Genomic DNA, 27,891 nt, shown 5'->3' on the forward strand with positions numbered 1-27,891 from the left:
AAAGCAATTTCAAAAGGGAAGGGGAACCAAGAACTAGGGGGACAGAGGAAGAGTAGCAGGAAAGGCAGTGCTTTGAAAGAAATCATAGATTTTACAAGGTGGAGATCAAGAGAATGCCTTACAGACAAGAAGATGGAGGAGGGGGTGGGTACCGCCTATGCAAAGGCACAGAAGTAGGAGACAGAATAGAATATATGAAAAAGAGCTATTAGGTCAACCTGCCAGGAATGGAGAACATATGAAGAGGGGTAGTATGGAAAGGTAGGTGGCAGCAATTTAAATTCTTTAAATAATGAGACTTTGTATTTTACACTAGAGACAATAAGAAGCCAATAAAGGTTTTTGAGTAAGGCAGTGATATGGTCAGATCTGTATTTTGGAATATTGGTTTGGCAGCTAGCTATGTGAACTGGAGAGAAAAAAAAAGAGTCTAGAAGACGAAATTAGACGGTTACTGCCACAGCCCCAGCAAGAGATGATGAAGGCCTAAGCTAGGGTGGTTGTGGTTTGAGCAGAGAGAAGGAGGAAGGGAGGAGAGAGGGAAGGAAGGAAGGAAGGAAGGAAGGAAGGAAGGGAGGGAGGAGGGAGGGAGGAAGAAGGAAAGAGGGAAGGAAAGAAGGAAGGAAGGAGGGAGGAAGGAAGGAGGGAGGAAGGAAGAAGGAAAGAGGGAAGGAAAGAAGGAAGGAAGGAAGGAAGGAGGGAGGGAGGAAGAAGGAAAGAGGGAAGGAAAGAAGGAAGGAAGGAAGGAAGGAAGGAAGGAAGGAAGGAAGGAAGGAAGGAAGGAGGGAGGGAGAGAGGGAGGAAGAAAGGGAGGAAGGAGGGAGGGAGGGAGGAAGGGAGGGAAGAAGGAAGGGAGGAAGGAAGGAAATTTCAAGGAAAAGATTAAAAAGAAGACAAGAATGAGCCTGATGTGTAAGTTTATATTACTACAGGCAGTATAAGAAATAAATTACAGAAATGAATCATGAGGCAGAGAGAATACCTTGACACAGTGGAAAGGGCACTGAACTTGGATGATGGACAGTCTGACTTCAAATCCAGGTCTGCTGACTATCGCCTTTGTGGAATTGGGCAAGTCACTCCCCCTCTCTGTACCTCAGTTCCCTAATCTGTAAAATGGGGGGTTATATAAGATTATCTCTATGATGCCTACTAATTCTAAATCCCATGGTCTTGTGACACAAATATACCCACAAAGAAAAGGCTATCATAATATAGAGAGAAGGAAAAAAGACCGGGGCAGGGACACAGAGAAAATATAAATAGATTAAGCAACAGAAACCCTTGGCAAGAAGTTAGCATCTGTTGAGGTATTTTGAATGGACTATAGATGAGGGCAGAAACAGAGACCCCACTGAGAAAAAAATTTGGAAAACTTTAGAGCTGGGAAGGGCAAACTTCATGTATTCAAACTTCATATTTTCACAAACATAAAACCTCTTCTTTCTATCGTGCCTTCTGTTTTTTGCATTTCAACAGTGTTAAACCGCCCCAACAATGCTTCCGCATCTATTTTCCACGCAAGTAGTAGTTTTCCATTCTCTCAGGGGGAAGCAAACCACTCTCTGAGCTCAAGGTAATGCAATTGAGAGACCATTAAGGCAAGATGACAAAAGATGAGATTATAATCTCAGAGTCCAAGAGCCAGAGCTGGGGAGATGAAATCAATGATGAGATTAAGGAGCTATATCCACAGGCTTTACAAATGACAAGCCAATATTTTTCTGCTTGAGGATGAAGGAATGATATGTAGAGTAGACAAACAAATAATTCATGGGATCATCAGGACTTGATTGAACCTGAAAAGAGCATTTAGTCTGTACTTATGGTATTATGGAAAGTAGAATCATAAGACTTAACTTTGAATGTCTGTTCTGTTTCCTGTGAGCTGTGTGACCTTGGGCAAGTCACTTAAGTCTCTACAAAATGGGAAGGGTAGAATCATAGAATCTCAGAATTGAAATGGAAATGACAGATTTCAGATGCTTGAATATTGCTATCACACCCCTTCCCCCACTCCCAACATTCTTCTCTTCTCCATATGTCCTGGTTAAAATCTTCTCGTCTTCCTTACTCTCCTCTATACACACTATACCTTTTCAATGTCCTCTCTAAAATTTGGAGCCTAAAAACAAACATAATATTCCACAGAAGGTCTGACAAGGGAAGAATACAATAGGCATGAAATCATCTCATTCTGGGTACTATGATTCTGTTTGTGCTGCCTCAAAGAACATCCCCTTTTTCAGTTGCCACACCAGAGATGGCTCATCTTGAGCTTGCAGGTCCTTCTCACACAGACTGCTTTCTATTGATTCTCTTTCACTGTAATTGGGCAGTTGATTTTTTAACCTAAATACAGGACTTTCTACATATCACTATTATATTTTTCTTTTTTTTGGATTCAGATCGCAGGCTCATAGACTTAGAACTAGGAGGAATTTAGAGATTCTAGACATGAAGCAGCACAGGATAATGAAAAGAGCACAGGACTTAGTGTAAGGCTCAAATCCTGCCTCCAACATCATGTGTGACCATGACAATAACTCTTAACTTCTTTGAGTCTCAGTTTCTTCATCTGTAAAATGGAGATAATACCCATATGACCTTCCTCATAGGATTATCGTGAACATCAAATACAATAACATCTATAATGTACTTTGTAAACCACAAAGTTTTATGAAAAATGTCAAAAATTGTCATTTGGACCCCCATTCTAGTCTGTCAAAATCTTTTGGGATCCCAATTCTGTTATTTGATCTATATATTAGCTATATTTTCCAACTTTGGACCACTTACAAATGTGATGAGCATGTATTCACACTTAAATTAAGTTAATCACTCCAGTTAAGTTATTAATAAAATAAATACTTTTCATTAAGTTAATAAAATTAATAAAATAAAAATATAATCCAATTCAGTTATTTATAAAAAATTACATAGCACAGGGCCAAGGACAGAGTACTGTGGAACTACAGTAGAGACTTTCCTCCAGGATGACATTGCTCCTTTAAACCCCTCCTCCCACCCCAACCTCATGCTTAGACTATCGCAATAGCCTACTCATTGGTCTCCCTGACACAAGTCTCTCCCCACTCCAGTGCATCCTCCACTCAGCTGTCGGTGATCTTCTTTAAGTGCAAATCTGACCATCTCATCCTCCTATCACCACTCAATAAACTCACTCACGGGATCAAGTATAAATCCCCTATTTGACAATCAAATCCCTTTATAATGGACTTGTCCACTCTTCCAGTTTTCTTATATTTAATATCTTACACCACCTACCCCACACACCCACACATACTCTATAATCCAGTGACACTGCCCTCTTTGCTGTTCCTGGAACAAGGCACTCTTGCCAATTCTGCGCATTTTCACTTGCTGCCTTCCATATCTGGAATGCTATCAGTCTGATTTCCTTCAAATCTCAGTTTAAATCCCACCTTTCCTAGTCCTCCTTAATCTTAGTTCAGGTCCTGGCAGATCACCCCCTCTTTATCTTAGATGGATCTTGTTTGTACATAGGTATTTGCATGTTATCTCTCTCATTAGACAGGGACACTCTCTTTCACCTTCCTTTGTATCTCCAATGCCTGGAGCACAGCAGGCACCTAATAAATGTTTAATCACTGAGTGACTGATGCTCTTTTGGTCTAGCTGTTCTTCACCTAAATCTACTAGCATCCAAAACTACATAACAGACTGTCAGACATATTGGTGAGATCTTCTCTCACAGGGCTGTCGGGAGAGCAAAACAGGATAAGAGATGTAAAAGAATTCTGCAATTTGCAGTCAGATAGTATTATTATTGTTAGCATCATGATGGTGATGGTGATGATGAGGAGCTGGCTGCAGTGGTATAGTGGGTTCCAATTTCATCTGTAAAATGGAGACAAAGATATCTACAGTACCTATCTCACAGGGTTATGATGAGGCTTAAATGAGACCATATAGGAAAAGCCTTGGCGAACCATAAAAGTGTATGTAAATGACTATTATATCGAATTCAATTCTACCAATCATATAATCTTGGAAAGAACCCACACCTTCCTGAGCTTTAGTTTCCTCTTCTGCAAAGTGAGGACAACAGTGCCTGAACTACCTAACTCACAGGGTTGTTGTGAGGATCAAACAAGCAATATAAATCGCCATATGAATGTTATCATCATCGTCACTTTGCATTCTATTTTGCATTCTTTTCCAAAATGTTCATCATACTTTTTCCTTTCCTATTCCTCCATCTACTAATAGATACAAGGAAGATAAGGATTGTGTCATATTTTTGTCTTTGTATCACTAACACCTAGCACACTGCCTGGCATATAGTAGGATTTTAATAAACTCTTGTTAATTGAACAATATAATCCTTTTTTTTAGGTTTGTGTTTGTTTTGCAAAAGGCCTTACTGATTCCCCCATTATTAGTGCTTTCTTCATCCCCTCTAGACCACTTTGTATTTACTATGTATATATTTTATGCTTATTTATCTATATACAAGTTGTATTCTTAAGGTCTTTGAGGCCAGGAATTATTTCTTTTTTTCTTTTTTAGTGCCAGTGCCTTGCACATAGTAAGTGTTTAGTATTTTTTTAAACTGGTTTGAGTGTATTCAAGACACAGACTAAGTATAATGTGTGTAAAACCTTCATTTTAATGGTTTATATTGGGCCAAAGGTCAAAAGACTTAATAATTTCTTTACATTTAAGGGAGAAAAAGTTTTTCAACACATTCTGGCATACCCACTATATTTTTCCTTACCTTAGTAAAAGCTCTGTAACACAAGCCACACAATTCCACCAGGTAGGCCAATGTGAAGACAGCATTTTGAATGACAAAGCTGAGCAGTTTTGAAAATGGTTCCAGCAGACTCTGCAATGGGATATGGGTTGAAGAAAATCAATTGCTGATTCCTTCAGCAAAAATAAACAGAGTTAAAATCTTACAATGCTGTAATAAATAATTTGTGGCTTAGAAGGTAGCTGAGGAGGCTACCTCTGTAGCCAAAAAGTTGTTCAGGCAAGAGTCTCCATGTTTATAAGGCATCCTAGAAACAAAGAGTCAGACATCAGAAATGCAGCTTCACCCAGTGGTTCCAAGCACAACAATCTATCACTGTTATTGCTTGGAAGAAATCCAATTCTTTCCTATGACATCATTTCTAAACCCATCCTCAGTAGTAACAGGCAGCACGGCTCAGTGGGAAAAACTCTAGATCAGAGAACTGAATTGACTAGAATGAAGGAATGAAAAGGAACATCTGCCATCTTGTTCTGAATTGTGTTTCTTTTAAAACATCTTAGCACATAAATACCAAACATTAGCAGTTTATTGTAAATATATATACACATACAAAAGTATACTTGTGTATATATAAATATGTATGTATATATACACATATATGTCTGACCCATGTGCCCAATATTATGTGCTAGGCACTGAGGACATAAAACCAAAAACAAAACAGTTCTTGCCCTCAAGGAGCTTACGCTCTTGGGGATGCAGGGGAATGGAGCACCCGAGATGTTGCCAGATACATAACTATAAAGTATGTACAAAATAACGTGAAACCATTCAAGAAGGGGAGTGCTAACATTTATTAAACACCTAATATTTAAGTAAGTACTATGATTGGTGATAGGGAAACGAGGATGAAAAATTGACAGCTCTTTTCTTATGCCAAATCTGAGGGTATAAGGCATGTACACATATAAGTATGATACAAGGTAGAATGTGATAAATGCAAAGAAAGGGTCTACAAAAGCCCAATAAGAAAGAAAACTGAGAAAGGAGAGATCATTTTCAGCTATGGGGCTTAGGGAAAACTTCATGCCTGAGGTAAACCATGAAGGAAAACAAAGGTTTCAAAAGACAGAAATATAGAATTAGTGTAGGACAGAACTCATGAAGACAGGACAGGGCGACAACTCAATACAACAAACATTTACTTATTGTCTACCATGGGCAAGACACTGTACTAGGATCTAAACCAAAACAAAACAGACCCTCCCTTCAAAGATTTAATATTTTATTGGGGGGACAACAGGTATACAGATAAGTAAATAAGAGGTAATATGAGGAATTTTAAAAAGCATTAACAACTGTGGACATCTATGAATGCTTACAGAGAGAGAAACCATAGAAAAGAAGAAAAAAGAGAACTGGAAAGAACAAAACTTTAGAGAATACCTGTATTGAGGGGACACAATGGGAATTTATCTCACGAGGGAGAAAGAATAATGGTTAGAAAGGTAAAAGGAGAGCTAACAGAGTACAAAGTTACAGAAGACAAATAAGGAAGAATTTCACGAAGTTTAGGGTTATTCTGGAAAGCAATATGGAACTATACCCAAAAAGTTACTAAATTGTACACACACTTTGATGAATTGATACCACTATCAGGCATTTACCCCAAAAGATCAAAGAAAGAAGAGAGGAGCAGAGCTGGTCAGGGTGAACACAAGGGTTGGGTCAATGGTTAGAGTCAGATGAGTAATTTCAAATGCAGCAAAGGGGTTGAATTGTGGATGAGGATAAGGGCTAAGGAGTTCTTGGATTTAGTGATAAATCAATGGTGACCTTTAAGAATTGTTCCATCTGAAAAGCTGATTGCACAGACCTTGGCTCGGGAACTAGATCTGACTAAGGCATCTGTTAGGAAAAGTAACTTTGGACAGAGCAGAGTACGTGAAAGAGAAGAGTGAAACAAGTCTGGAAAAGCAGGTTGAAGCCAGATTTTGAAGCGTGTAGCGGAGTAAATAGAGAACTGGCCTTGGAACAGGAAGACCTAGATTCAAGACAATAGCTAGCATTTATAAAGTGCCTACTATGTGCCAGGCACTGTGCTAAGCACTTTTACAAATATCATCTCATTTGATCCTCAGAAGCACCCTGGGTTGTTGTTGTTGAGTTACTTCAGTCGTGTCTGACTCTGTGTGACCCCATTTGCGGTTTTCTTGGCAAAGATACTAGAATGGTTTGCCTTTTCCTTCTCCAGTTTATTTTATAGATGAGGAAACTGAGGCAAACAGAGGTTAAGTGACTTACCCAAGGTCACACAGCAAGTAAGTATCTGAAGCCCAATTGGAACTCAGATCTTTCTAACTTCAGGCCTAGCATTCTATCCATTGTGCCATGTAGCTGCCTAATTACCTATATAACACACTAATACACATATGGATATCTAACCCTAAGCAAATCTCTTTCCCTCTTAATGCTCTAAGCAACTTTCTGAGAAGATAAGTTACAGGGATGATGCTAACTTGAATTGGCAGAGGGAGCTCCCTGGGGCACCAAGGAAATCACAGGTCTAGCCCTTATCCCTAACTTTAAATGCCAGGCTACAGAGCTTGTATATTGTCCTTTTCAGCAATGGTAAATCACTGAAGGTCTTTGAACAGGCAAGTAACACGGTCATACCTGTGTACTAGCAAGACTGCTTTGATAGATATGTGAAGCAAGGATTGGAGAAGGGAGAAACTGAAAGCAGGAAGACTTATTTAGAAGGCTCTTATATAGTTCAGGACAGAGGTGATAAAGTCCTAAACCAGGGCAATGAGTTAAAGCATGAGTCAAAGGTGGCAGGAACTGCCACGGTAGACAACAAGTCTTGGCAACTAACTGGACATGAAACATGAGGAAGAGAAAAGACTCATATATGACTCTGAGGCTTTGACCTAGGTAACTGGGAAGGTATTGATACTATCAAACAGAACTATAGAAGCTGGAAAACAGATTGGTTTGCAAAGAACCCTCCCTACCCTTTCTCCACCTATAAGTTCCCAAAGTGGATGACACCACCCCCTGGGGGTGCTGGAACGATCTGGGGGGTGGGCAGTAGTAGCTTGGCTGAAATTTCAGGATAGTGAATAAAAATAAGGTGTGGTGGAAGCATAAGAAAAATGAAGATAAGAAAATGTTGAAAAACTATACATGTTTCATCTGTTGTGTAACAGAATTAAAGTCATAGTGATTACATTATTTTCCAAATAAACGCACAAAATACAAGTTATAACCAATCTGTAGCCAAGTCTGCTGACAGGTCTTAATAAGCAAGTGTTGGCAGGAGAGTGTATCATGCATCATTGGGAAGTTCAGCATCCATTGGCAGGAATATGTCTGTGTAATGACTTGTTTACAATACGATACTATATGGTTACATGATGCAATATTGCATCATCAAAATATCGATGCAGGAAAAACCCAAAAATTTACAATGAATTATTAAATACAAGATGCATCATTTCAAAAAAATTATATTTCTGAAATGATGTAAATTAAAAAAACAACAACCCCTTTAAAGGGTTAAAAATTTCCAGAGGATGCTGAGTAATTTTTTTAAAGGGGCCAGTAGGCCAAATAAATTTGGGAACCTCTGATCTAAATCCTATTCATTCATTATGGCTGAGTTCCATTAAGTCTTCTCTGACTATTCCAGCTGTCTAAGCATCTATAGAATTAATGGTAACTACATAGCACTCATTTGGAAGTTATCAACTCTTGACAAGCATAAGGTGGAGGCTATGTGATATAAAGGAAATAATGTGAGACCTGGGGTCAGAAAACTTAGGTTCTAGTCCTGGTTCTTTCACTGACTAGCTAGGTTACTTGGAAAAGTCACACAACCTCTTTGAGCCTCAATTTCTTCTTCTGTAAAATGAGGATAATGTATTATCTATCTCAAAAGTTTGTTGTAAGGGTCAAATACATTAATTATGTTTTAAAACTGTACTTTACAGTAATATAATAAATATTAGCTCTTACTTGTTTCTTAATATCTGGAGTTGGTGTCATCTCCCCAGATAGATGGGAAACTTCTTGTAGAAAAGGAATAAATACTTCTTTGTATCCCCATATCATATAACATAGTAGTTTGGATATGGCAAGTACTGAATATTTATTGATCAAAGTTATATACATTTGGTATTGCCACTTGCTCTGAGCCAGTCAAAACCAGCATCTTTTTACACAACTGCTCAAAAACTTTAGATTCCAGAGCTGCTTTACTCTACGTTTGTACTGATCTTGAAGCACATCTGAATGTGGCCCAGCTTATAAACCCATCCTTACAGCAAGCATACAAAACCCACAGAATCAACGAACGTCAGAGAAGACGGGACCTCAGAGATCATATCATCTAAGTGGACTTAAGGATCCTGTCTATAATATTCAGCCTCCAAATGGAACCTTCGCTAATGAGGAGCCTGCCGCCTCTCAAGGTAGCCTGGTCCACTCTTGGACAAATCCAATTATTGGGAAAGTGTTTTTATTTTCCTTTTATTAAGTCAGAATTAGTCTCTCTTCAATTTCCATGAATTGTTCTGCCACCTTGGGCAACCAGGACAAGTTCCCTCTTCGACATGACAAATCTTCAAATACTTAAAGACTGTTCTTATGTCCCTATAAGCAAAGTAGTATAGTGGCATGCAAAGGCATCAAACACATGCTGCCCTATACAGGAACCAAATTAAAATGTAACTGGGAAACATTTAATGAGATGAATGAAAATACACTATAACACAGATAATGTTAATTTGTGGTATTCTAAGTCAATGTGTGGCCCACTGGGATCCATCTCTATTTGAGTTTGACACCAGGGGTATATTGGAAAGAGTGCTGGATTTAGAGTCAAAGGACATGAGTTCAAGATTCTACCTCCTGCATGACCTTGGGCAAGTCACATCTCTCTCAGTTTCCTCATCTGCAAAATAAGGAGGCTGGACTGGGTGGCCTCTAAGAACAGGTCTAAATCCTATGAAACTTTTGAAACAAGCAATATGTTGCCTATCCTTCCTCAATCCAAAATAAATGGTCACAGGAGACTGAAATAACACTGTAGATAGACCTGAGTAGTAACTGAAATACAATAAAAAGCATTTCACACGCCTATACTGCAACATGTCACTCACTGTCATGATGCTGGACTCTAGGCTGGGAAGAAACAAGAGGATTAAAAGAGACATTTAACAATTACTACTGATCTACAATGGTCCCATATCTGGTTTTTTTCACATGAAAATAATTTTGAGGTAAAGTTACATCATACATCTAAGAAGAAAGTACACTGGACTTTCCATCAGAAACGCTGACCATGAGTATTGCATAGCAGCCATGTGATCTTGATTTAACTACCTCAAGCCTGTCTCCTTATCTGTGAAACTGGGGTGATAATGTAACACTGTCTATCCCCACAGGGTGGTTCTGAGGACCAAGTCAGACAATGGAAGGAAGAGTGTCTTGTAAATTGGAAAGCATTATACAAATGTGAACAATCATTATTTTTATGACTATTATTATTAATTAAGAAGGACATACCCTTGTAGCACTGGTAGCAGGTATCTTCAGGAGGCAGATCATTATTCTCAAACTGGAATCTAAAGAACACTGACCAAAAATGAAAGAAGGACAAAATCAATACCTTTCTTGGTCTGTCTTGTTTTAGTACTTCCAATGAGCATTCATTTTTTCATTTAAGGTGTAATCGACATCATTTGCTTTTTATACCACAGTCACTTCCCCAAAATCCTTCCTCCATAAAATCCTCCTTTGAAATAATTAAAATTGAGCTAAAAGAACTGACATTGTTATAGTGTATACAACATTCCATACCCACATTCTCCCACCTCTTTACCAGGCAAAGGGAAATATATTTTATCCTTCATTCTCTAGGACTAAAATTGGTCCTTTTAAGCATTAATTTTAGCTTAAGAGAAATATGATGACCTATAGTTCCTCCATTATTGCCTACTGACCATCCATTTAAAAAATAATTCTCTGATTTAAAAAAGATTTATACAATATCACAGTGCTTGACCAGCTTGTGACTTTTAAGAAATTATAGTTTATACAATGGATTGATCATTTGGCTTTGATATCGTGCAAATTCAGAAATAACTTTACATGCTACATGCATATTTTATAGCTGCATAGATATAAAATGTGTCATTTTGAAGAAAAATGCTAATCTGATCAGAGGAAGCTTTCTCTCATATTTAGAGAACCACTGTGGGCTTAGGCTTATATGAACAGAATGAACAATACTCAGCTTCGAAGAATAGTTCAGATGCATTTGCTCTCTTTCACAGTCATCAAAGCTAAGCTGAATGGAAGACAGAATGATGTTTCTAAGGAGAAATGATGCCTCACTAATTAATCTACTAGAGTCTGTGAAGAGACAAACATGTAGACACGGGCTAGCCAAGGTGATGAGGGCACAATCTCTGGGAACCCCCTTGAATCTGGAATACAGTCTCTGGGAGCCCCCTTGAATTGTCCTTGAATCTTCCTACTAGATCTGGCCTTCCCCTAAGGCCATAAGCCTTACATTATCATTAGGCCCAAATCTCTACCTAGCCTTGCCCTTTATTGTCCAGCTACTTCCCCACCCTTGATATATCAGTATCCATGCCTTCAGCTACTTCCCATCCTTAATTCCATTCTCTCGTTTCCTGGACTCTGACCTCACTTGGTCCTCCTCAGACTCCTCCTCAAGACCCTCCCTAAACCCCTCCTCTAGTCACCCCAGACCATCCCTCAATCCCTCCTACAATCTTTGTGTATATAATCTCCATCTTGCCTCCATGAAGGTGCTCAGATTCAATCTAATTCAGTAGGTTGAATCTGGCCCGCTTGTGGAAGCAGGCGTCACATAGGGGGAAATTTCTTAAGACAGCCCATTATGGTGAATCTCTAATAAACTTTCTCTTTTCCCTTGGCTGAGAAGGCTTGAGTTGAATTCTTTTGGCAGGACCCGGCGTGTAGGTATTCTGGGGTCTCGAGCACCCCTAGAAACCTGTGGTTCCCCAACAATCATCATTTACAATAACCTCTTCAAAGGGACATCATATAGGCATTCCAAAAGCTTTGAAACCCTTAAAAAAACACTGAATTAGCAAGAGATTGGATAAATAGGGAGGTATTTTGCCAAGAACAGGGAACTATCTTATTTGGCATTTATAAAAACATCTATCTGCAAACAACACTTTATTGTCTTCTAGCCACCAATGCTAAAGTGATGTAGATAAGGCATGAGAAGCATTTCTTTGTGTGGAAACAAGGGATAATATATTGTCAGCAACAATGAACTGGAGGGTTTCAGTATAGTGCTTCCTACACTGATGCAGGTCAGAAGTACCTTATGTTTGGTTTAACTGTTTTGCGTCTTCTCTTTCGATCCAAAGTTAACTTGACATTTACTTTGCTGTACATCCTTTCTTCTTTCAAGAATGCTAAATTGTCCCCTGAATTTGGGTAGGACTCGTTATGAAAGTGCCTTTCCACACTGACTGTAATATGCCTGCATCTACATGCTTTTTTGTCTCCTTGAAGACTAATCAATTTGTGAGGCAGACGGATTTCAGAATCCATTCTGTCTTGGTGGTGAAGGGCAGAAAAAAGGCAGTTGAACTTCTCATTTGGGTTAGGTAGGCACTGTTTGTTCTACTTGTTGAACAAAAGTCTTTAATTGTTTTAAATGCTTCTAAATGGTCCCCTGGAACATTTTCCATACATCCACCTCTCTAGCAGATGGATCGGTAGCACTGTTAGTATTAACTGTATGGTTATTGTGTGGCACAGCTGAAAAAACACCACATCTGAAGTCAGAGAAGGAGACTTATTATCCTAGGTCTGGTTCTTTACACCCAGCATGATCATGAACAATCACTTCTCCTATCAAGTCCTCAATATCCTCACATGCAACAAAAGGACTAGATCATCTCTAAGGGTCTATATACTATAAAATGAAAACAAATGTTGCACACAAAAGAGAGTCAATAACTGATATGAATTCAAACAGATCTTCAAAATATTTTATTTCAGAAACAAAAATGTTGCTAACTTTACATCACAGAAACTAAAAGAACTTCATATTTAGAGAAACAAATGAGGATATACAATTATACATACTTACTTCAATACTACCTTGACCAATGAAGATTGCAACACCTCTATAAAATAGTCCTTGAGATTTGCCTACTAATCCATGGACGAGATGTGTCATCCATCACCAGGTCTATATTCTTTTGCAGCTTGACAGAGCTTATCAGAGCTTGTATTTTATTGACATAGCTTTGGGAAGCCTAAAATCACCTCTACGCAGATGATAAGGCATTGAAATTCCCTCATCTTTAAAAAGAGGATACTAACAGCGCCTATCTCAAAGGGTTAGTGTAAGGATCCAATTAGATAATATACATAAAACATTTTGCAAACCTCAAAGTGCTTTATTTACTGTGAGTTATAATTATTATAGTATTACAGGCAAATAATGTTGTACAGGCAAATAATCTGAATGAAAAAGGAAAATTCAGCTAAGTTATCGACTTGCCCTTGTATTCTGCTACCAAACTCCAGGCCTATTTTCTAGTCATCTCTATCATCTCCACAAGGGCTGCCTAACCTGTACCTGCCTCCCTGAGCAGCCATCCCTCAGTGCTTCAGGTACCTTCTCTGACCACCTCCACCTCCATAAGGGATTATCATGCCTCAGGTTGGGCACATTCCTCACTCTCACCCTCTTTCCCTTCACTTTCCAGCCACAAAGCTGCCTGATGTCCTCTGACAAGTCCACTCAAGGCCAAATCTCTAGGAACAATGATAACCTACCTGATCTCATTCCTCCACAATTAACATACTTCCAGGCCATCACACCTTCCCCATTTCAGTTATTTTGAATGCCACTGTTTAAACATCATTCTCCATCCCCTACTGCCTGCTCCCTTAATTCCCACCCCCCTAAATTCAACCTCCCCCCTCCCCCAATGTCCCACTGTAAAATTAGCCAACCCTTCCACTGTGCTCTCTGAAATGACTGCTCCACAGGGACCTATTTCACTCTTACATTCACTGAGATCTGGCTTCCTCCTGTTCCTAGTGACGTATCTTCATGTCTATCTTTTTAGCACTGGTGACTTGCTGATCATGGTAGGGGGTGTATTCCTTGCTATATTCCTTGCTCTCCATTGACACTTCCAAACTATCCCTCTGCCACCATCTTCAGATAGTCATTCAATAATCCATATTTATCATCCAATCGAGATCCTGGTGGCTATTGTCTACCAACTTCTAGAACACTCCTAAAATCACTCCTTAGGATACTTCTAGAAACACTTCCTTTTTCAACAAGTTAGAGTCCGATTAGAGTCTTTCCTACCTAACTCCTGCCCTCATAATAGAAGATGTAAACATGCAAGATTCTTTCTCAAACACTCTAACCTCCCAATTCCTAAACTAACTCATTTCCTATGATTTACTGCTCCACTCAACTACAGCAATACAGAGAAATGTTCATACTCTTGATCTTGCCATCACTAAGTGCACAAGCATTCCACATCCATGTTCATGAAATCTGAAATTCCTTTATCTGATTACAATCTGTTGTCACTACACCTCTCCTTCCCTGTTTTTTATTCTCACAATGATCTCCCATAGACATTTTAAATTCAACATGTCTAAAATTGAATTAGTTATCTTTTTCCTCAAACTTTCTCCTCTTCTTATCCTCCCTATTACTGTCAAGGGTACAACCATTGTCCCAACCATTTAGTCTTACAAACTAAGTGTCATTCCTGGCTCCTTACTCTCTCTTGCCCCTCATATTCAAGCAGCTGTCAAGTCATGTCATTTCATAACATCTCCTCTACATGCTTAGACTTGATCTCTGAGGTCCCTTCCGATGCTGACATTTTATTATTTTATTTTTGGATTTCATAAAGGGTAAAGAGGACCTTTATGAAAATTTTGTTTGGGAGTCCTAAATTTCTATTCATGCCATAGTCTAGGGAGCTTTAGAGGTGATCTAATCCAAACCCCTCATTTTACAGATGAGGAAAATGAGGCTTAGAGAGATTAAGTGATTTATACAGAGACACAGTGCTAGTACTGTGAGCAGCAGTGTTTGAACTCAGATTTTCCTGACTTCAAGTTCATCATACCATCTAGCCTATGCTGACTGTCCTCTTACCATTGCAACTATGAGAGAAGAAAGGGAGAGAATAGTCAAAAAAATATCATTTGTTCTACAATGGTGAATAAGTGATCAAACTCCCCCATACTCACAGGGACACGAATTCAGTGCTAGAAAGAAACTAGTGGTTAAGTGACTTGTTCAGGTTCACACAGGCACTACTAAATGAAAGAGCTGGGATTTAGACTCAGGTCTTGTGACTCCAAATTCAACACACTTTCAAATGCAACACGCAGCTTCTTTAGAGAACAATCATTACTCTTTCTAACAATGGCCGCTGCGGTCAATCTTTCAACAAGCACAACCTACAGGCATTCCTTTCCTTGTTTATCAATTTGGAGGAAAGCTTTAGTCCATCATTTTTACCTCATGAAGAGGGGGAAATGAGGAGAATCATTTTCTCTGCTCTGTGCCCAGCAGGAATTCCTTTCTGGAGCCTTCCATGACAAAAACATTCTACGATTCGGGCCTTTGTTTCCTGAGTTTGGGGTCTCACAAGACTTGGCCAATAGGAAACTACAACTAGTAGAAAGCTATTAAAAAGGAAACCGATCACGTCATACCTTCAGAGGTAAAACACACGGCAGTTTGGTAAAGAAAGTCTGAAACTGGTTACTGATGGTAGTCCACAGGTTGCTGGGAGAATCCATTGGCAAAGCTTCCATGAAGGTGGCTATGTTTTCTAAGCAGCGTAACATGGCACCCCCTGCTGGCAAATTCTTTTTGTTATTCAAACCCTAGAAAATGCAAAGAAGTATAGGCTCTGAGCTACTAAAAGATCAGAAATGCATACTTTGTATCATGAGCTTTAAAAGTACTCTCTTAAACCACCTTACTTTAGTATTTCAAGAACCCATGATTTCATCAGCATAAGTTCTACCACGAACACAAACTAGAATCCCTTTGAACCTTGAAAGCCTATTTTCAAGAGTTGCTGTGGCATAAATGATTCATCACCTAGTGGCCAGCCTTCTGGTGATAAAGCCTCATTGCATTCAGTGAGGCTACCTCCTGGATAATTGACATATGATGTCTATCACTAGGCCTATTCTTAAAGGCTTCCCTCTTGGTAAGGACAGAGATGGCACTCCACTGGCATGGCCTTTGAGAATTCAAGGTCACTTCCTTCTCTTGATGCATCAGAGAACTTTAGTCAAATACAAATTCACTCAAACTCGAGGAAAGAAAATGAGAGAGGAGTAAACAGAAACACGAAAGAAAAGATTTAAGGTGTATCCATTCAGTCAGCAGACATTCATTAAGTACTTACCCTGTGCAAGGCCCTAGGCTAGGCATTTGAGGAATAAAACATAGCCCTTGGCCCCAAAGAATAATGGGGGAGTTCAGAGGCAGGAGGAAAATAAACCTGCTGTGAAAACAAACCTCCACTGATGATCAACAAGTCCAAATTCTCTGCGTTTTGGTGCAGCTACAGAATTCGGGTGCCTTCCTTTGTCTACCCCTGAGGTTCCCCCCCCCCCCCCCCCCCGTTTCTACATTAGATTGCAGGCATCTGTCTAGCACTGCTTCTGGAAAGAAGTTGTAAAGCCCCAGAGGATCAGGACAGTCTCTACTAAGTCGTAGGGAGGTTGTGGAAAGAGCAGCAAGATCTTAAACATGTACATACTCATTCCAATTTCTAATTTCCATGTTTAAGTACTCAGAAAACATTTTAAGGCCTTGTGGAACTTCCAGGGATTATCATAGGTTTTACACTCTGTAGAGATTGTTTTGAAAAAGTTCCAGGAACTTCCAGGTCATATGAGCATGATGGAGCACTAGACATTTTCTCTGAACCCCACGACCTCTCCAAAACAGAAACTGTGTGCCAAGGACAAGGCAAGTTCAGCACTCTCCATCGTTTAGGGCACACAAAATCCAAAATAAAGTTTAAAAAAACCTCAGCTGACACTCACTGACCCCGAGTTCACTCAGCACCCCTCCCTCATCTCCCACACTACCAGCAGTGAAGCTGTAATAGAGAGCCAAAGACCCAAGAGAGGTTCTATAACAAACTCAGAACCCCCCCTCCCTTTATCCAGTGCTGTAGAGACTCCGGGTCTAGGCTGCAGAAATTTGCTCATGGCTTGACAGTGAGCTTGGAACAAAAGCCTGCTGAGAGCTGTAACCTAAAAGCATCAGCATAGCAAGGCACCAAACTGACGGGGCCACGCCAGAGAACCGAGGAGCAGACAGAAAGGGACAGGTAACCAGGACAGGGCCCTGTGCATGCGGGGCAGCCGTGTGGGACTCAACCTAGCCTGAAGGAAAAAGCACAGCATCCAGCCAGGGCCAGTTCTGACTACCAAAAAGTCAGTTGAAGCAGAAAAAAATCCAAATAGAAAAGGGATTACTTGTGGATGGAAATGTTCTATAGATGGTCCTGTGGTACTGGAAAAATCAGTTACTGTTAAGAAAACCCCTAGACTCTGACAAACACCCCCAGAAAGAATGGACTCAGATCTCTTCGGCATTTAGCAAATATCCCTGGGGCCCTGTGACTCCTCCAAGGAATGTCAATAGATAGGACCATCCCACTGAACGATAACCTGTCAGACCCTTTCGGTTTAGCAGATATCCCTGGGGCTCCTGTGACTTCACCAAGGAATGTCAATAAGATTATCCCACTTAAGGATAACCTGTCAGAATCTTTTGATCAGTCAAGACCTTTATTCCTGTTCCCCCCACCCTGTGACCTGGCTTGTAAGCTCCAAGAGATAATTAACCTCTGAACCCATATTTTCTATATAAGCCACACCTCCACCCCAACTCGGGGCCATTTTGATTTGGGTGGAACCCCGAAATGGTCACCAGCTAATAAATTCTCCATTTAAAACTTATACTCTGTGGCATGTCTCATTCGCTTCTGGTACAACAGTCCTTTTAGCAGATGACTTTGTGGTGATTACACTGGATCTCTGAACACTAGAGGGTCCCCTCAGTGTGGTATTCAATTGTTCCAACAAGACTGGCCTATCCATTCATGCAAACAAAACCAAACTGATGAAGGAACACATATTGTATTGATGATGTATTGATGACTTGCACTCAATGGACAACCGTTGAGTTAGTTGCTGATGAGATCATGGATTTAGTCATATGATGCTGAGAATTAATATGCAGAGTAGCCTGTAAATAGTTGTTTTAGTTATTTAGAGGTTAATGCTAACAAGTCATGAGTTTGAAACCCTTTGTTCCAATTACTTTTGTTCTTTTCCATAGCCTCTAACTATTTAAACCTGTGACTCAGCAAAAGTGGAAACAACCCAAATAGGCTCACAGAGGGCATTCGGAGCATAAACTTCAATCAACTTTCCCACATCCCTGCATTTGGGCTCCCTCTTTTTCAGGAGATTACCTAAGCCTTGAACTCTGGGCAACTAACGTACCCACTTGTCACAGTCCCTTTAATATCATCACCCTATAGGAAATGGACTGGTACCAATAAGACATATTTTTAAAAAGAATAAAGATCATTTTTAAAAAGAAATCAATTAGCCTGGCCTTTAGATTATTCCTTGTCTCCCCTGACTCTAGCCTTGGCTCCTGCTATTGGCAAGGGTTACCTTTCCTCCAGACCAAGGATTTCCTTAATTACTGAAGAGTGCAGGTCCTGCTTCAGGCAGTGAGTAGCATTAACTTTAGCCAGTCATCTCATAAATATGTACCCTTGGTCACCAGGGATGCTGGCAAGAGAGTAGACAACTCAGTATACTATCATGAAAAAAGGAGGAATATAGACATATGCTATGAATGTGTATAAATAGCTTCATCTTTGAACATTAAGGACACCATTTGACTATCCTCACCAGAGTCTCATACAATACCAGGCAGAGGGAACTTTTGGGTCATCTAAGTCCATGAGACATGAATCCACTCTACATCATCTCTAAAGACTGGTCACCAGTCTCAGTGCAAGCATAACCAATGACATTTCATAATATGGCATAATCCATTCTTGCAGAGCTCTGATTATTAGGAAATTATTCCTTAGAGTGGGCTGAAATTACCCACTTTACTCTTATTCATTTTCCCTAAGTCTGCCCTCTGGAGCTAACTGAATAAATCTAATCCCTATGACAGTCCTTCAGATGCTAGAAGGTGGCCGATATGTATCACTAAGTCAATTAAACAGGAATACAAGGAAAACTCAGTGACTGTTAATACTACTCTACTTTTTGGATTTTATTGTGGTTACAGCCTACCTTTCCAGGCCAACGAATGGAGTGCTGAACTTGAATTCGAGAAGACTTGAGTACAAATCTTGCCTCAGATGCTTAATAGCTGTGCAACCCTGGGCATATCATTTAACTTTTAAGTCTCAGTTCCTCTATATGTAAAATGGGGGTAAGAATACTCTGGGTCTGTCTTTTATTGCTTCCATCAGAAAGACCCCTTTAGATTAGTGCCAAAGTAGATTCATCAGGAATCTGAGGTGACACTAAAACTGCAATACTGGGAAGCCTCATTCCCCTATTAAGGAGATAGGTGACCCAAGAGCAAAGAGTTCAAGACAAACTGCAAAGGCAGGTTAAGGATGGGAATGAAGCCTGCCAGCTCCTATGGACTCAGCCCAGTGCTAAACTAAGCTTAGATACCATTTCCTTCATGAGACTTTCTCTGGTCCCTCTAGTTAGAAGAGAGTCTTCTATCCCTTACTTGCCCATACCTCTCTGATTTCTCTTTCTACTTTTCTAATTTTAATTTGTATTGCATAAGTTAGCACAAATATCTAATATGACTACAAGATCACAAATTTCTTGAGGGCAGGAACAAAATTGGGTTTTTTTTTTATTCCCACTGTCCAGAACTGGGCCTTGAACATAGTAGGTATTTATCAAGTTCTGAGACATTCTGAAAGTGGGCTAAAACCTTTACACCTGGTCCCTAAACCTATCTTCAACTACCAAATATGGGCCAGAGGTTCCAAAATGCCCCAATGTAACAGAGAAACACTATCAGTTATAATAAGGAAGTTAGGGGGTTTCCAGATGCTTCAGAGAAAAGGAAATTGACTTTTTTCACGTACTGGTATTTTCGAATTGCTCCTTCTGGTCTAGGCAAGATTTGAAATATCTTTCTGGAAAACCTACCTCCAACAGCTGACTGAGGGCAGCAATGGAACTAAGCTCATTGAAGTCCATGAGAGATGTAGCTAAGGTTCGTAAAAAACTCCCATCTGGAAAGATAACAATCCAAATTAGCAGGGCTTCAGATCTGAATGACTGGCCACATATTAAGTATCTAAAGAATTACCTTTAATACTGCTCTGGAACAGCTGTGGAAATATCCCATTGGGAGCTAGCTGATGGAAGATACAGCGGAGAAACTGTTTCGCCACCCCTGCAGCATTACCAGGGATCATCATGCTGGGATGAAAGAGGGAGAAAAAGCACAAGATGTCAAGAAACTTTTTTTCTCATTCCTCCAAATTCCAAGAAATAACTTTGCACCAGGATTTACATTAATTCTCTTACTGCAATTTGTGCTAGATAAAGTGGATATGGTAATACCTACCCCAGTAAAAGTGAAAATTTAGAATTATAGAAGTACAGAATCATGATATGTTTGAGCTAGAAGAAACTTAAAACATAGACTATTGAGGGGAAAGAACACAAAATGTGAGATTTATAGAATATATTAGGTCACAGAATATTAAGGTTGGAAGGAGAGTTTAGCATGGAACACTGAAACATAGAACATTGACTGTTTTATCCAGAAAGGACCTTTGAACATAGATTTTAAACCACTGAAAACAGAATCTTAGAGATAATAGGGATCTTAAAAAAAAAAAGAACATTAGAACAAAGTGCTCGGAATCCTAAAAATGGTAGGAACCTCAGAGAATATCTGTCCTAACATTCTCACTTTGTAACAAGAGAATAAAAGCCTTCTACTTAATTTTTCCAATGTCTACAGGCCTCTTTAGCTCTAAGAATGTATAAAATGTATTTAGTATAGACTTATAAGCTATTAAAGCTGGGAAGCACTTTAGAAATCTAATAAGGAACCATCTTCTGCCCAGGTAAATGAAGTGGTTTGCCAAAGGTCACCTAGAGAGAACTAGAGGTCAGGTGTCCTAGCTCTTGAAGCCAGTGTTCCTTCCATTCCACCACTTTGCTTCATAACCCAGAGAAAGTCAACAGATGGATTCTAATAGACTTCCTTGCTCTCAGTTCCTTCATTAGACTAGATAATTTCTAAACGTTCTTCCAGAACTAATAGATAGTTAATGAGTCTAGGCTAAATCAATTTTATGAAAAACCTTGACAAACACTCCTAGGATAATGAGTTCCCACCTTTTAAAGAAGAAGTAATTGAGGCATTTCTCTTCAAAAGCTGTTCTTTTTCGGCATTAAAAATTAAAAAAAATAATTCAAGTATTCCAGAGCATGTCAGAAAAGAGAGAAATAAAGAAAAGCTTGGAATTCCTCCTTTGGAACAATCTGACCTCTATATATTCGGCCTTCCTATGAGGCTTCATGAACTCTTTTGGAAATTTCCCTTTGCTTCCTTGTGGAAATGATCTGATAAATGTCTCAGTTCCATATGTTCACTTTTATTGCTATTAATTTTCTTTCTACCCATACTGGGGAACATGATAGCTGTATTTGAGTAGTTGAAGGGCTATCACATAGAAAAGAGTTTAGACTTGCTCTATTTGGCCCCAGCCAGCAGAATCAGGAAAAACGGAGGAGAAGGAAACTTACAAATTGGAAAATTTAGATTTGACATCAGAGAAAAGTTGCTACTTATTTGAGATGTCCCAGGCCATCTCCTAAGGTTGAGATTACCCTTTGTTACAGATTTTAAAGCAGTGGCTGGATGAAAATTTTTGGATGTGTTCCAATTGGAGTTCCTTTCAAGTATAGATTGGGCTAGATGGCCATTGAAGAGCCTCCTAACTGAAATTCTGTGATTGAGATATTTTGAAAGGAGAAGGTTGGAAAGAGGAAAAAATTATTTTTGTTCAGTGAAAAAACCAAAATTATTTTTTAAAAAGATACTTCCATCCTTCAACAGTTTTGTGATCTCTTCAACGTGGATACCCTATTCTCTCCTGCAGGTTTCAACACCACCATACCTTCTCATTCTGAGCAATTTTTGTCCATTTATTTCCATAAATTATTTACAAAGATTCCAATCAACACACAGGAGACTTTCCTCTTTATTTAAATATTTCATAAAGAACAATGTTATACTTGGGCTGTCAAGCATGTATTAGCCCTCATTCTTTCTACATGACCAGTCCACTTCTTTTCTTCAGTCATATATATCCTTGATGACCTCTTTTCTCACACTTTTTACAGGTAAGTTATCATTGCTTACACACTACCTGCTTATTCCCACCATATGACATTCTAATGCCATTTGTTGTTACTTTTCACAATGGTTCTTCCAAGAATGATGTGTTATATGATATGCAGCCATATATTATGGCACCATTAAATAAAAGACAACTATATTTTTTAAAAGATTATTATTGTTAAAAAAAGATGGGCATTTGTAGCAGTAACCTATTTGGAGACAATAGGTAGGGGAATCACAGTTTTCTAAATGCAATTAGTTTCTCCTACCCATTTCAATTCCTTGATGTGACAGCAAATGCCTCTTCAAATAAGAGACTATGGTAACCCTATATCTACACCAGGGAGGGGAAAAGGAAACTATGTACAAGATTCACATATCAAAAGGAAATTTATGAAAATATATTCTTTATAGCTCACTAGAGATTAGAGTGAGATACTGTGGGCCTCCAAATCTGTATCTAGACTGGGGCAATGTTATATCAAATCCAAAGATTACTTCTAGACCTCCTGTTACATAAGAAAAGTCTTATCTCTGATATGTGTTGGATATGCCCCTTCCTCTTCACGGGTTCCAGGACAGTGACTGGTGTAACCAAGGTATTATCCACTCTACCTCTGTTTTCAGATCTATGTTTTGGAATCTTTGATTGAAGCAACTGGTCGAAAAGAAAAAAAAGAGTACGGGACTGGAATTTTCCTTGCTAACAAGGGTAATGTATAGGGTCTTTTGGATGATTCTAGATGCCACGGGATCATCAAGGTTCAGATGAACACTTTATTTATGAAGTTATTATCTGAGCAAAAAGGGGTGACATTCTAGGCTGGGGTTTTACATGTGAAATACTAAGTTAGGTTCCACAAGGGATAATAAATAAACTTCTAATACATAAAGATTCTAGTAAGGAGATAAAGGGCTTACCTATTAATAGTTCTGTATAAATGTCTTTACGTATTTGTATATCATAAAGCAAGCAATATTGAATCTTTTTACTTTTCTCAGAATGAAAAAGGTTAGCACTTGCAGTTACAAAATTCTAAGCAGTAATCCTTATATCCTCAAGAATTTATGGATATCCTTATACACATAAATGATAAGGGATTATAAAGACTACAGAAACCAGATATTGTGAAAAATATTATCATTGTTAAAGATTTGTTGATCCTGCCACAGCTGCCATGGTCAAAGGATTCATTACCAGCTTTTGTACATAAACCTCCATTGACTTATCTAGGCTAAATCCCTAGATGGCAGAATAGTATATCACCAGGCTTGTACTCAAAGCCATTCTTAACTTTCTATTAGGACTGCTAGATCTTGCACCCAATGGCATAGCCTGAACCTCTGGGGTCATCTCCATACCACAGTGAGGCATTAGTGTAGGACTTTTATGAAAACTCAACTCAAATAATGGGTGGAAGAGGATTCTCTAAAATGCTGGATTCAAAAATCTATACAATGTTCAACATCCTGAAAGGATTACTACAATCCTATATATTTTACATTCTGAATTGTAGAGACACTATCCTCAATTACTAAATATCAGTTGAAGGAACTAGCCTAGAAAAGAAAAGACTTGGAAAGACATCAAATTTGTCTCAAGTACCTGAAGGATTGTCAGAGGGATCAGACTTGTTTTCCTTGGTCCTATGACCAATACTTTAAAATTACAGGGAAGGACCAGCCAAGATGGTGGAGGGGCAGAAAGAAGTACAACCATGATCTCCTCACAACTACTCAACAAAGATCTACAAAATGCACCATAATAGCTAGCGCTTACTATGTGCCAGGCACTGTACTAAGTGCTTTACAAATATTATCTTATTTGATTTCTACAACAACTCTGGGAAGTAGGTACTATTATCATCCCCATTTTACAGTTGAGGAAACAAAGATAGTCAGAGGTTAAGTGACTTGATGAATGTCACAGAGCTAGTAAGTTTGTCTGAGGCTGGATTTGAACTTAGGTCTTCCAGACTCCTGGGCAGCTAGGTGGCGCAGTGGATAGTGTCAGGCCCTTAGTCAGAAATATTCTTGTTCATGAATTCAAATCAGGCCTCAGATACCTACCAGCTTGTGTGACCCTGGGCAAGTCACTTAACCCTATTTGCCTCAGTCTCCTTTTCTGTAAAATGAGCGGAGAAGGAAATGTCAAACCACTCCAATATTTTTGCCAAGAAAACCCTAAATGGGATTACAAAGAGCTGGACACAACTGAAAAGTCACTAAAAAAAGTTTAAACATCCTGACTCCAGACCCAGAACTCTATCAACTCTGCCACTCTGGTGCCTTAACCAGAAAAAAGTGCTGATCAGGAAATCTAAGAAAAAAGTATAGCAAGTCATATACATAGCCCAGGTGAACATAGGGAGACAAAGTGAGAGATATGTAAACACTGGGTATAAAATCTAGCAAAGAATAGTCATGTAGGACATTCCAACTCTGGGACTGAACAAGGGCCTGCACAGTATAGTGTAACAGGCAAGGCAAGAAGAAGTCTCAGATCTGGCACAAAGGAATCTAACCTTGTGCAAGAAGCAGGAACAGGTGTCAACTAATAATCATCTACCTAGTGCTAGGTCACAGATCCAGTGTAGAATGAGGAAGGAATCTGCTCCTAGATGTGGTGGTCCAGAGTGAGGAACAGTCATGGTCAAGGGCCTTAGACTACATACTGAATGAAGAGCAAGCAGCAGCTGTGTAGCTCTGACTCTACCTTACACAAAGTCCAAAGTCAGGAAGTAAGGCTGGGAAAATGAGCAAACAAAACAAAAATCCCAGCATAAAGAGTGAGTATCAAAGAACTCAAGCCCTAAACCCACAAGAAGAGAATGACTCCAAATCATCTACAAGCAAAGGCCCAAAGAAAAACATAGATTGGGCATGTGTTCAATTAAAATTCCCAGAAAAGATGAAGCAGGAGTTTTTAAGAACTAAAAGTAATTTTATAAATAAAATTAGACTGCTTGGATAAATAATGGAAAAGAAATGAGAGCTATGGAAGAAAGAAATAGAAAGATAATCAACAGCTTGACACAAGAGGTATGTAATAAACTCACCCAAGCAACAGACTCCTTGAAAATTAGAATGGCCCAAAAAGAAGTTACTGACCCCATGAGTCAACAAGAAATGTTTAAGTCAAAGGACTTAAAAAAACAGAAGTATAAGGTGCCTCATAGCAAAAACAACTGACTTGGAAAACAGATTGACAAGAGATAATTTAAGAATCACTGGACTACCTGAAAACCATGACCAAAAAAAGAGAGATTAGACATCATATTTCAAGAAACATAAAAGAAAAGTGTCCAGATTTCTTAAAGAGAGCAAAGTGAAAATAGAAAGAATCTCCTGGCCACTTCCCAAAAGAAAATAAAAACTCCCAGGAACATTATAGCCAAAATGCAGAGCTTCTTGGTCAAAGAAAAAGTAGTGCAAACCGCCATAAAAACCAAATTCAAATCCCAAAAAGTTATAGTCAGGATCGTACAAAATTTAGGAGTCATCAATATAAAGGAGTAGAGAGCTTGTAAAACAATATTTCAGATGGCAAAAAAAAAAAAAAAATGTGGCTTACAACCAAGGCAGCTAGATGGCACAGTGGAGAAAAGTGTTAGAACCAGAGTCAATAAGTCCTGAGTTCAAATCTAGCCTCTGACACTTACTAGCACTGTGACCCTGGACAAGCCACTTAACCTCTGCCTGCCTCAATTTCCTCATCTGTAAAATGGAGGTGATAATCACAGCACCTACCTCTCAGGGTTGTTGCTGTGCGGAGCAAATGAGGTGATATTTGCAACGTGCTTAGCACAGTGCCCAGCCTCTAGTAGACACGATACAAATATTAGCTATTGCTGTTGTTATTATTATTATTAACAAGAACAGCAACAACAACTTAACACCTCAGAGCCAAGCAGGGGGACGATCCTTTACTCTGAATAAAGAATCTGCAAGCTTTCCTGATGAAGAGCCCAGGGCTGAGTAGAAATTTTGAAACGATACATAAGCACAAGGACAGCTCCGTGCATATAGCCTTTTAAGGTTTGCAGAGCACTTTTACAAATGTTATCCCTTCGATCCTCAAGATGATCCTGAGAGGGGCGTGCTTCTGTTATCTTCATTTTACAGAGCAGGCTGAAGCTAAAGCGACTCATCCGGAGTCACACAGCTAGTATCTGCATATCTGAGGACAGATTTGAGCTGGGGCCTCGCTGACTTCAAATCTGGTACTATATACCACCTGAACATAAAAAAGGAAATACAAATAAGCCATCCTAAGTTAAACATAAATGAAAACAAGGATACATTGTTTGCATTCTTAAATGGGTATACGACACATGCGTTCCCTGAGAACCCTACCATCCTCAGAGGTCATAAAAGGATTCCGATAAGACAGAGGGCCTGAGAATGGTCTTTTTAAGTTCAGATGATCTTAAAAGAAAAAAGGAAAGAAAGAGGGAAAGGAATACACTAGAAGGGAAAAGGAAGAGAAAGGGTGAGGGAAATTATCTCAGATAATTTAGTTGCATTAATAGCACTATATAAATGAGGAGGAATGGGTCGGGGAGTAGGTGGCGCTTCAGCTTCATTTTCATCAGAAGCGGTCAAAGTAGGGAAAAATATATACACACATTACTGAGTACAGAAATACAATTACTCAACAGGGAAACAGAAGGGAAAAGGGAGAAGGAAGAAGAAGAATGTAAAAGGAGGGGAAAATATGAGAGGGATTTATTCTAAGCAAAATAAATTAATGGTGGAGGATAGATTTCAAAGAGAAGTTAAAAAAATAAAGGATAAAAATCTATGATTGGGCTCTGGGTAAGAGAAAGAGAGGGAGGCAGGAAAGCAGAAGCAGACTGTATCCAACCTAGACCACTGGTACTGAGCACACTACACTTAACACCACCCTGCTTTTCTTTTAAAGAGAGGGCAAAGAAACTGGTCAACACACTAACTATAATTACAGAGAACTGTGAGAAACACGCTGCTCACCTCTTGTAGAGAGGTGATGGACTCAGGGTGCAGACTGAAACAGTTTGTGGACATGATCAATGCAGCACATACCCCAAAGAGATCAAGGAAAGTGAAAAAAGATCCACTCATACATGCAAAAATATTTATAGCAGCTCTTTCTATAGTGACAGAAATGGAAACTAAGGTAGGCGGGAGGGGTGGTATCACTTGAGGAATGGCTGAAAAATTATGTTGTATGAATGTAATGGTGCATCATAAGTAATTATAAAAAGAACGGTTTCTGAGTAACCTGAGAAGGCTTATATAAAGTGATGTAGAGTAAAGTGAATAACACTGTGAAGATAAACTACTTTAAAAGATTTAATAATTCTAATCAATGCAATGGCCAATCACAATTCCAGAAGAACAATGATGAAGAATGCTACTCATCTCCTGACAGAGAGGCAGTAGACTGAAGATGCTGAATGAAATATTCATTTCACATGGTTAATGCTTGTTTTGCTTGAACATGCATATTTTCTTAGGGTTTTGTTTTTCTTTTTCAAAGAGTGCAGTGAGGAGAAAACGCAAATTCTTAATTTAAAAAATACTTTGTAAAAGAAATTATATGGAAACAGATTTCAACTCAATAGAATGAAAAATT

The 27,891-nt window shown here is 39.1% G+C and overlaps 1 protein-coding gene across 1 annotated transcript in view; it reads right to left on the bottom strand.

The window, feature by feature from the left end:
- UNC79 (unc-79 homolog, NALCN channel complex subunit) overlaps positions 1-27,891 on the bottom strand; it is a 291,664-nt gene that overhangs the window by 42,785 nt on the left and 220,988 nt on the right. Inside the window, exons 37-41 of the mRNA XM_036735956.1 lie at positions 20,223-20,335; positions 20,060-20,145; positions 15,530-15,703; positions 10,316-10,384; positions 4,763-4,873 (exon numbers count right to left, since the gene is read on the bottom strand). Of these exons, the coding sequence (XP_036591851.1) occupies positions 4,763-4,873; positions 10,316-10,384; positions 15,530-15,703; positions 20,060-20,145; positions 20,223-20,335 (553 nt within the window). The remainder of the gene's footprint in view (positions 1-4,762; positions 4,874-10,315; positions 10,385-15,529; positions 15,704-20,059; positions 20,146-20,222; positions 20,336-27,891) is intronic.

The sequence above is a fragment of the Trichosurus vulpecula genome, chromosome 8, assembly GCF_011100635.1.
Source record: "Trichosurus vulpecula isolate mTriVul1 chromosome 8, mTriVul1.pri, whole genome shotgun sequence".
Classification (NCBI taxonomy): Eukaryota; Metazoa; Chordata; class Mammalia; order Diprotodontia; family Phalangeridae; genus Trichosurus; species Trichosurus vulpecula.